Source organism: Perognathus longimembris, chromosome 20, assembly GCF_023159225.1.
Source record: "Perognathus longimembris pacificus isolate PPM17 chromosome 20, ASM2315922v1, whole genome shotgun sequence".
Lineage (NCBI taxonomy): Eukaryota > Metazoa > Chordata > Mammalia > Rodentia > Heteromyidae > Perognathus > Perognathus longimembris.
The window spans coordinates 24,303,172-24,313,964 of NC_063180.1; the positions used below are offsets into that span (position 1 = coordinate 24,303,172).

Here is a 10,793-nt window from a genome sequence, read left to right on the forward strand (position 1 = left end):
GCAAAACATCATTGCTGCTTCAATTCCAAAAGTCTACAGCTGAAATTTATTTTTGCGTGCTGTAAAACCTATGTGCACAGTGTGTATATGTGTTCCATGTGTGTATATCTGTCTGTAAACGTCATTTGCTAGTGAAGTCTTGGAAAAGGGAGAAGATGGTATGGGTATGTCTTAAATTGATACAAGACAAAGCTTGTTAAATTGGTGTATAATTGTTAGCTGTGATATCTGTGCTAAAACTCTCATCACATCTACTGAGTTTTGTCATTGCAGAGTCCTGGCAAGTATTTGTTGGCCAATTCTTTTTTTTTTTTTGGCCAGTCCTGGGCCTTGGACTCAGGGCCTGAGCACTGTCCCTGGCTTCTTCCCGCTCAAGGCTAGCACTCTGCCACTTGAGCCACAGCGCCGCTTCTGGCCGTTTTCTGTATATGTGGTGCTGGGGAATCGAACCTAGGGCCTCGTGTATCCGAGGCAGGCACTCTTGCCACTAGGCTATATCCCTAGCCCAATATTGGCCAACTCTTGACAAAGTGCAGTTAAGCTCTAGTCCTCTTGGTCTCCTTGTTGCTTTAATTGGGCGTAAAAAAAGGGCTTTTTGTGGCAAAGACTCCTTGGATTACAGTTGGAAGCCAGCCCGGGCAGAAAATCTCTCTAAAACCAGCGAAGAGCCAGGCTGGAAGCATGGCTCAAGAGACTTACTCTAACCAGCCAAATGCTGGAAGTGGCACTGTGGCTCAAGTGGTAGAGTACTATCCCTGAGCAGAAGTGCTCAGGGACAGTGCCCAGGCCATGAGTTCAAACCCCTGTGAATGCCACCTGGGGCGAGTCATCCCAGCAACAAGCACCTAGACCCCTGGGACTCGGCCAATCAGTGAAACAAGGATCATGGAGAGGAGTAAGAGAAGAATTATGTCACATCCTAAATGGAGTCACTTCACTCTCACCCTTTCAAAATTAATCAAAGGCAGGGAGAGAGGAGGATGAGGAGACGGTAGCTTGTCCATCTAATGTCCATACCTGAGTATAAGAACAAGCCAAGTCATCCAATCTTTAATTTTCTGCCCTAAACCTTTCCTTTTGCCTTAAAGTAGGTAGCCCATAAAGGAAATTGCCACGTAGTATTCAGGCAGGAGAGAAAAGTTTATTCCAGAACTGCTGGCCTGTGGCGGAGGTGGTGCTTGGTTGGAGAGAAGGGGCCACCCCCACCCCACCCTGCCTTATCTAGAGCAGGGGCTGGGATGTGTGGCCAAGTGCTTAGGATGTGACCTCAGGGAAGGGGGAAGTAACTGCCTCCAGGTGTGCTGGTTATCCAGGTAACTGGGTGGACACTTAACCAGGTGGGGCCATCTGCTTGGAGCCCTCCCAGAGTGGACTTTATAGTTATCCTTGCCACTCAGGAGGCTGAGATCAGAATGGAGGTTTGAAGTCAGTCTCAGCAGCTATCTTTTTTTTTTCTTTCTTTTTTAATTTAGGTCGCAGACTGGGACTCAGACTCAGTACTTGAAGTTTTTTTCAACTCAGTGCCTTTGGCTCTTCAACCCCTCCACACCTCCAACCACTCCCTGAGACTCTTATCTCCAACTAACAACCAAAAAGCCAGAGTGGAGCTGCCTTTCCAAGGGACATAGCACCAGCCTTGAGGAAACAAGCTCAGGCACAGCACCCAGGTCATGAATTCAAGCCCCAGGACTGGCATTCCCCATCACCTCGTGAGTGGGCAGCAGAGGACCACCTTCGCCATGATGAGGTCCTCCCTGGGGTGAGGCTGGGACACAGGGAGTGTGTGTTGGGTCTGAGCATTAAACAGAATATCTTCAGTACTCAGGACTGACTTCTGGAAAGAGGTATTACCTGAGGAAGAGGAAAGAAAAGGAGCCAGGGATGGCAGCTGTGACTCAGGTAAAGCCATGTGGTCTGTCCTTCTTGTCTGAAGAGTTGGGCCTGGGTGTTGACTGTGCTGGTTGCTGCCTGCCACACCCGCTCAGGCTCCCCCACACCTCCGTCATGCTTGTCACCTCCACTGGGTGTGGGCACAGGAAGGCATCACCTGGGCAAGCTGTTCCTCTGTCTTGCTGAAACTTCTCTGTTTTTCTTTTCATCTTTGGATACTCTCTTTTTTCTCCACCTCAGTCCTAGGGCTGGAATTCTGGGCTTGGGTGCAGTCCTAAGCAAAAAAGCTCAAGGCTGGTGCTCTACCTCTTGTGTCACACCTCCACTTCTGGCTTTTTGGGCAGTGTTAATTGGAGATAAGAGTCTCATGGACTTTCCTGTTCCAGTTGGCTTTGAACCCTGATCCTTATACCTCAGACCTGCTAAATGGCTAGAATTGTAGGTGTGAACCACTGGTGCCTGGCTGGGTTCTTTTTGACACCATTGGTCATACTTCTAGACTTTCTCAGAGGAATGCTAGGATGTACAATTCCAAGTAGGTTTTTCCTTTTGTTATATCAAAGACCATTATAAACTTGAACATGCTGAACTTTCCTTCTGTCCCCGGTGTGTGGATTTTGTTATGGTGGGCATTCGATTGTAATTCCATCAAATACTTTTTCTGAGTCCATGGTCATGTCTGTATGAGATGCCATTTGTTATTCTCCTTTGGGACAGTTGACATTCTGGGACGTGGCCGTGGATTTCACTCAGGAGGAGTGGTGGTGCCTGACCCCGGCTCAGCGGGCTCTGTACAGGGAAGTCATGCTGGAGAACTACAGGAACCTGCTCTCCGTGGGTGAGGACAACCTCCCTGCACAAGTTGGGAGTTTTATACTCTTTGCCTTCTTTTCTGCTGAATGCCTGGAGGACCCCCAGTTCCATGACCAGACGTAAAGCTCTACCAACTCAGAGAAGGAAATGTGCTGACGTAACCTCCTGACTTTAAAAACTCCTTGTTGTTCTGTTGAGTGCATCTCCGAGTCCTACTGCGTAAGCGTGCACATGGGCATGTCAGCTATGGCACACTTCTCTGTTCATCTTCTTTGTTTTGTTTTGTTTTTTTTCATTCCCCTTCACTGTTTCCAGTCTCCTTTTCCTTTCTTTTCCCTCTCTGGGACTTCCTACTTACTAGGTTGGTCTTCTTATCACTGAGCCACATCTGTCTGAAGCACTATGGCAATTCTTTTTTCTTCTTTCCTCCTCCTCCTTTTCTTCCTCCTTTTCCTCCTGCTTTTCGTCTCCCACTCTGTGGCCCTGGCTGTCCTTGAACTTGCCCTTGATCTTCTGTGTGATAGGATTACATATTTATTTATTTATTTTTATTTAATTTATTAATTGAACACAAATTTTTTTTTTTTTTTGGCCAGTCCTGGGCCTTGGACTCAGGGCCTGAGCACTGTCCCTGGCTTCTTCCCGCTCAAGGCTAGCACTCTGCCACTTGAGCCACAGCGCCGCTTCTGGCCGTTTTTTTTCTGTATATGTGGTGCTGGGGAATCGAACCTAGGGCCTCGTGTATCCGAGGCAGGCACTCTTGCCACTAGGCTATATCCCCAGCCCGAACACAAATTTTTTGACAAGGTGTTGTGCAAAAGGTACAGTTACATAGTAGGGCAGTGTGTACATTTCTTGTGATATCTTACGCCCTGTTTTTCTTTCCCTTCTCTAGGTCAGGTAGACCTATATAAATATACAATGTGTCAAGAACATATACAATAGCCACGTGGCCAAGCCCAAGAAAATTCACCTAGGGCTTTAAATGTAATGTCGATATTAGACAATATGTCGGCAGTAGTCTTATATGAACGTACATATATAGCTTTTGAGCTATTGTATTCCACTGAGAAGTCGATGTTTGACTTTTATATGTTGACTTGTTTGGTTTTAGTTACATACTGTTGGGTCGCTGCCCCAATCCTGTGGGAAATACCATTTGATAAGCAGTTTTTGGTTTCACAGACCTGGTCTCTACTGTCTCTCTGTCTCCCTTTCTTTTTTTTTTTTGGCCAGTCCTGGGCCTTGGACTCAGGGCCTGAGCACTGTCCCTGGCTTCTTCCCGCTCAAGGCTAGCACTCTGCCACTTGAGCCACAGCGCCACTTCTGGCCATTTTCTGTATATGTGGTGCTGGGGAATCGAACCTAGGGCCTCATGTATCCGAGGCAGGCACTCTTGCCACTAGGCTATATCCCCAGCCCTCCGTCTCCCTTTCTTAACAGTCATATATCAGGGAGATCATGCCACTTTGTTTTCTGTGTTCTAGGTTTGTCTCACTCAACATTTGTTGTAGTTCTGACCATTTCCCTGCGAATAACAATATTTCACCATTCCTAATCACTATGTAGTATTCCATTGTGTATAGGTACCATATTTTTTGGATCCATTCATCTGTGGAGGGGCATCTGGGTTGTGTCCATATTTTGGCTATTGTGAATTGTGCCGTGATAAACATGGAAGTACAAATGTCTTTTTGATATCTTGGGACTTGCTGTTTAGGATAGATGCCTAGGAGTGGTATGGCTGGGTCATAGGGTAGGTCTATATTGAGCATTTTGAGAAACCTCCATACTGTTCTCCAGAGTGGTTGTACTAATTTGCACTCCCACCAACAATGGAGAAAGGTTCCTCTTTCCCCACACCCCCTCCAGCATTTGTTGTTGCCTGAGTTCAGAGTATAGGCCATTCTAACTGGGGTGAGGTGGTATCTCAGGGTTGTTTTTATTTGCTGCTGAGAAGAAGGTGTATTGGGTCTCTGTAGGGTGGAAGATTCTGTATAGGTCTGTCAGATCCATTTGGGATATGGTGTTACTTAGGTCCTCAGCTCCCTTGCTAATCCTCTGGGTGTTGGATCTGTCTCTTGGGGAGAGTGGGGTATTTAAGTCTCCCACTATGATTGTGTTTGCATCTATCTTGTTCTGTAATTCTGTGAGAATTTGCTTGACATATGTGGGGCCTCTTTTGTTCGGTGAGTATACATTTATCACCGTGATGTCTTGATTCTGGATTTTTCCTTGTATTAAAATGTAGTGTCCTTCTTTGTCTTTTTGAGTTGATTTTAATGAAAAGTCCAGATTGTCTGAGATCAGGATGGCTAGCTACACCTGCCGTTTTGGTAGGTGCGTTTGCTTGGAAGATCTTGCTCCATCCTTTCATTCGGAGCCTGTTTTTGTCCCTTGCTGTAAGGTGGGTCTCTTGTAGACAACAAATGCCAACTTTTTGTTTGCGGATCCATTCTGCCAGTCTGCTCCTCTTTATCGGAGAGTTTAAACCATTTATATTCAAAGAGATCAAGGATAAGAGTGTTTTTTCTCCTTCCATTTTCTTGTTGGGCTGTTTTTTCCTCTTTTTTTTTTTTTTTCTTTTCTGTCTTTAGTGAGCTGCTCTTTCTGTTTCTGTTTCTGTCTGTGTGTCCTGTACGATCTCTGTTGGGTGGGTTTCCCCTCTTAGAATTCGCTGTAGGGCTGGTTTTTTATTCACATACTCCTTTAGATCCTCTTTGCTATGGAAAGATCTGGTTTTCCCTTCGAATGTGAACTCCAATTTCGCTGGATATTTAATCCTAGGTTGCATATTGTTGGCCTGTAGGATGGTTTTCTTCCACTCACTTCGTGCTTGGTAGGTTTGTGTGGAGAGGTCTGCTGTTATTCAGATCCTCTTCCCATTGTAGAAAATTTCTTTCTTCGTTTTGGCTGCATTTAGAATTTGCTCTTTATTCTTAAGATCTGAGGTCTTGAATATTATGTGCCTTGGGGTGGCTTTTCTGGGGTCTGGCCTGCCAGGTGTCCTATAGGCTTCGGTTACCTGGATGGGGTCCCTTGTGAGAGTGGGGAAGTTTTCTGCAATAATTTTATTGAAGATATGATGAAGCCCTCTGCTCTGGTACTCTGCTCCTTCTTCTATTCCAATTATGCGCAGATGGTATCTCTTGTCTTTGTCCATTAGTTCCTGGATTAGTCTGCCCTGAAGCTTCACCGTTTCTTGGAGTGTGGTAATTTTCTGGTTCTTATCAGCTACTTCATCGTCCAAGAGAGAGATTCTGGATTCCATATGGTCAATTCTTTGTGCTGTGGATTCAATTGCGGAGTTTATGGATGTCAGAGAGCTATTTATGGTTGTCAGATCAGCTCTGATCATGGAAATTTCTTCCTTTAAAGAATTGTATTTTAAATCTTTTTTTTCATGCATTTCCCTTCTCAGGATGTTAAGGTCTTCTTTGACGGAGGTTTTCATTGTATCCATTTTTGCTTCCATTTCTTTCTTGGCTTCCTGGATGTCCTTCAAGACTTCCACTCTAAACTCCTGGAATTGTTTTCTGATTTCCTTTCTGACGCTTTCCATCATTTCTGTTAATATGGCCTCATTTGCTTTTTTATTCTCCATCTCCTCTTCAGTCGTGCTGCTTTTTGGAGCTGGCGAGTTGGCTTGCCCTTTGATGAACTGTGTTATATTTCTTTGTGATTTGCGCCTCTGGAGATCTGTGGGTGGCTTCCCTAGTTTAGTTTTGTGCTGATTCCCGCTGGTCCGTCAGTGGGAACCTTGTGCCCTGGGTCCTGGCTCTGGGTTTGGGTTTGGCTGTTGGACCTTGCTTCCCAGTGGGTGAGCGTGACCTTCTCGGTTGTTGCTGAGGTGGTCACTCTCCCTGCACTTGGGGCCCGGTAGGTTCTGTGTCTTTCTCTGCGGAACAGTGTCCTGCTGCTGTGCTGTGCTGACCCTAGTGTGCCTCTGTTGGGGGTTTGCTGGTCGCTGATTCAGTGTGGCATGGAGGCTTATCTCTTCTTTGGTTCTTTTTTCCACTCTGTATCTTGGTCAGAGGAGCTCACCTCTCAGGCAGTTCGCCTTCCTGTGTGGACCGCTCCGGGGCCGGTGTTGTTGAGGTGCGGCCCACCCGCTTGTGCAAAATGCGCCAAACTGAGTGGGCACGGGCCGATGGAGAGCTCTGCCCTCCTGTGTAGGCGCGCCTACCAGAGCGGGCGCTGGCGCTGTGGCCCCGCCCACCTGAACGGGGTCCGGCTACCAGAGCGGGCGCTGTCACTGGGGGCCCCACCCACCTGTGCGCTGTGCGCCCACTACAACGGGCACTGCCGCTGTGGCCCTGCCCACCTGAGCAGGGTACGCCTACCAGAGCAGGCGCTCTCGCCGGGGGCCCCGCCCACCTGTGCACTGTGCGCCCACTACAACGGGCTCTGCCGCTGTGGCCCCCTTTGCCTGAGCGGGGTACGCCTACCAGAGTGAGCCCCGGGTTGTTGGGTTGTGCTTGCGCCCTCCCGCGAGTCCGCTGTGGGGGGCGGTATGTGTGGGGTCCAGTGGGATCCACTGTCCAGGCGCGGGTTAGCGCCCTCAGACTGCGCCTTCCCTGGGAGGGGGGGGAGCGTGGTCAGGCCCAGGTGTCCCTGCTGTGCTGGTATTGCCCACCAGCGCCTGTGATTTTAGTTGTAAAGGTCTGTGAGGTCCAGGCGCCTCAGGTGGGGCTTGCACTGCCAGCCAGTTCCCGGCCCCTGGGACGGTTCGGCCAGTTCTGGCTCCTGGACGGCCTTGGGGCTGCTCCATTCTTCCCCTGCTAAACTCCTGTGACTTCCCAGCACCTGATGGGAGCTTCCCGCCTGATTTGGGGGTTCTTTGTTCCCTCGGGGTGGAGAAGGGGAGGGAGGGAGATCTAGCTTCTTTGTAGGGTTGGGTCTCTGATAGCTGGTCTCCCATTGAGGGAGGGGGTAATGGGGGACTCATTGGTCCTGGATTGTGTGTGTGTCCCGCGCCGCCATTGGTCCTTCGGGTGTGGCGAAAGGTCGTGGTGGCGTCCCCGGCTTTCCCCTTCTGCACCACTGGGTTCCCCAGCCGCTTACGACCGTTCCCAGTGTGGACCCGGACTTCCTGTCGCCGCTGTCGCCGTGTGTCTTGGTCCGAGCTCTCCCTGGTGTCTGTGGAGTCCTGCTGTCTGTACTCTGCGCTCCCGGTATGAGTTTTCGGCAGTCGGTCTGCCTATCGCCGAGTCCCCTTTCCCAGCCTGGCCCTGTTCAGGCCGGGGTCAGCTGGTCGGGGGAGGGTGCCCCGTAGATTCTCCTGCTCCGTGTAGGTTTTCTGCTCTTCTTTTTTGCTCCTTTTTGTTTTCCTGCGTTTTTCCACTGCTTCTGGCTGCTGGTTTTGCTGGGTTCTTGGTGGGGTGTTGGGATTACATATTTATGATACCACACTTGGCCCATGGCAGACTTTGTACATATCAATTTCCTTGTGCTTCTCACTCAGTTCTTGCATTGCTGTCTGCACATTAAAGTGTCCTCTGAAGTTTTCTGTTGGAGGCAGTCTAGGGAATATGTGAACTGTCTTTGTGCATCCACGTGTGGTGGTGTCCCCTTTTCACGGGAGCATGGGACTTGGGATTCCGGAAAGGCCACAGCACATTGTCTCACTACAAACAGGAGTCTCCTCTCCCAGTGTGAGTTTGACTTCCCTGTTGAAGATCAGGGAAGAGCCGTGGCTGGCACAGAAAGACATGAAAACTCCAGGAGAGCTGAAAGGCTGGGAAGATGCCAAAGGTGTGAGCACAGGTAAGAGCTCAGGTATGCAGAGGCGGAGCTGGGGATCCTGGCCACGAATGGATGTTTTCTGTAGGAAAAGGCAAATTTCCCTGCTATGAGCCCTCAAGGACTTTAGAATCTATTTCCCCCACTTGTTACCCTGTTCTTCAGAGTAATATGCCATTTTGTATCTCCACCACACTTCCTGTATCCATTGAAGGACTCTAGGGTGCCCTTCCAGCTAATGGTGGGTGTGAACTATGCCTGCTGTGTCTTTTCCATGCTGATTTAATTTCCTCTGATGCATACCTAGAGCTAGATGACCAGATAATTTTGTGCTTTTACTGCAACAGAAGTTCTTTTCTTTTTTTTTTTTAGAGGAAATTACTTGTTCATTTAAACAAGAGAAGGCTTTCTCCAGACATCCTGATCATTTCGTTCGCGAGCAAAGCCATAGCAGTGAGAAGCCCCACCGCTGTGCTGTGTGTGGGAAGGCATTCAGACAAGTGTTGGACCTCAAGCGGCACCACCGGAAGAGACACCCTGGGGATAAGCGGTACCGATGTGATCAGTGTGGCAAGGCCTTCGTTGTGCTCCAGACCCTCACCAAGCACGAGGCCAAACACAGCAGGAAGAAGGTGATTATGTGTCACACATGCGGGAAGGTGTTCAGCACTCGCCAGATCCTCACCAAGCACCAGGCTCTGCACTCTGGCCACAAGCCGTACAAGTGTGATGAGTGTGGGAAGGAGTTCTGTCGGTATTCTGGCCTCACTGTGCACTACATGTCGCACACCGGGAGGAAGCCACACGTATGTGAAAGGTGTGGCAAGGCTTTCCGCCTGCAAGCCACCCTCACCGCACACCAGGCTGTACACACTGGCCTCAAGCCACACAAGTATACCAAACGTGAGAAGGCTTTTGTCCATGCCTCCAGCCTCATCCGCCATGACAGGATACACACTGGAATGATGCCCTTTAAGTGTGTGTGTGGCCAGGCCTTCACCTCGAGTGCATGCCTTGAAGCACACCACGCAGTGCACGCTATCTGCACACAGCATAAGTGTGTGGATTGTGGAAAGATGTTCAGCTCTGCTTGCTCCCTAGCCATACACCGCAGGACACACACCGGGGAAAGGCCATACAGCTGTGCCCAGTGCGGGAAGGCATTCGCCCAGAAAAATGACCTCACACGCCACCACAGGACGCACACTGGGGAGAGGCCCTATGCATGCGGTGAGTGCGGGAAAGCCTTTAAATCCCACACAGAGCTCAGCAGCCACCGTGCCATCCACACAGGAGTCAAGCCCCACCAATGCACAGATTGTGGGAAGGCATTTGCACGGAAGACTGCACTTGTGCGCCACCAACAGATGCATGATGGTGGACCTCCCTATGTGTGTGATATTTGCGGCATGGTGTGCAGCCGGCGTTCCAACTTCACATGCCATCGCAGGCTTCACAACCGGCGGAAGTACCGCCAGTGAGGGTAGGGGAGCACTTTCCATCCATCCACCTGTGGCCTCTAAGGACTTATTCTCCTCTGATTAAGGACACAAGGAAAACTGGATGCCACAGATGTGATGCAAGAGAATGGTGGCCCCTGCACTGAAAGACCACCGCCGCCATGTAGCGGTTTTCTAATAAGATGAATTCATCTTCCTTTTGAGTTGAAGGGGAGAAATGTTTCAAAGTGGAGAAATTAATCTGATCTGGACTGAGGACTTTGGGGTAGCATGGGGTTGGAGACTTTGCTACCAGCTGCCAGGCTTCAAGTTCAAACCTCAGGAATGCACACAACCAGAATAGCATTTGGTTTTTTGTTTTGTTTTGTTTTTTTGCCAGTCCTGGGCCTTGGACTCAGGGACTGAGCACTGTCCCTGGCTTCTCTTTTGCTCAAGGCTAGCACTCTGCCACTTGAGTCACAGCGCCACTTCTGGCCTTTTTCTGTACATGTGGTGCTGGGGAATCGAACCCAGGGCTTCAAGTATACAAGGCAAGCGCTCTTGCCACTAGGCCATATCCCCAGACCCCCAGAATAGCATTTGGGGGGGATGATATACTGAACTGCTGCTATTAAGATTTGCTACTGTTCTATTCAGAATGTGTACATGGTTTAGTCAATAAAATAGCCTTTAACAATAATTTCTGAGCACATGATGATTTCTATCCAGCTAAGTTTTCTTTTACCCATGTCAAATTCTTCCTGATAGCAACAATGATACAGTTAAACTCTATAAGGGTTGAAGATCTAGGATTTTAATTAGAAATCAAACCTGACACAGCTTTGGGAACAGCTAAATTCTTTGTCCCCAGTGCTGTTCTCCACACTGTTAGGGTGTGGTGTAGGTAAA

The 10,793-nt window shown here is 49.0% G+C and overlaps 1 protein-coding gene across 1 annotated transcript; it reads left to right on the forward strand.

Moving 5' to 3' along the window:
* The first annotated feature begins 1,822 nt into the window (after window positions 1-1,822).
* On the forward strand, window positions 1,823-10,255 carry LOC125339060 (zinc finger protein 501-like). The gene is made up of 5 exons (XM_048330152.1): window positions 1,823-1,899; window positions 2,608-2,728; window positions 8,341-8,469; window positions 8,818-9,178; window positions 9,263-10,255. The coding sequence occupies exons 1-5, from the start codon at window positions 1,882-1,884 to the stop codon at window positions 9,924-9,926; spliced, it is 1,293 nt and encodes a 430-aa protein (XP_048186109.1). The 5' UTR covers window positions 1,823-1,881; the 3' UTR covers window positions 9,927-10,255.
* Window positions 10,256-10,793: the final 538 nt, after the last annotated feature.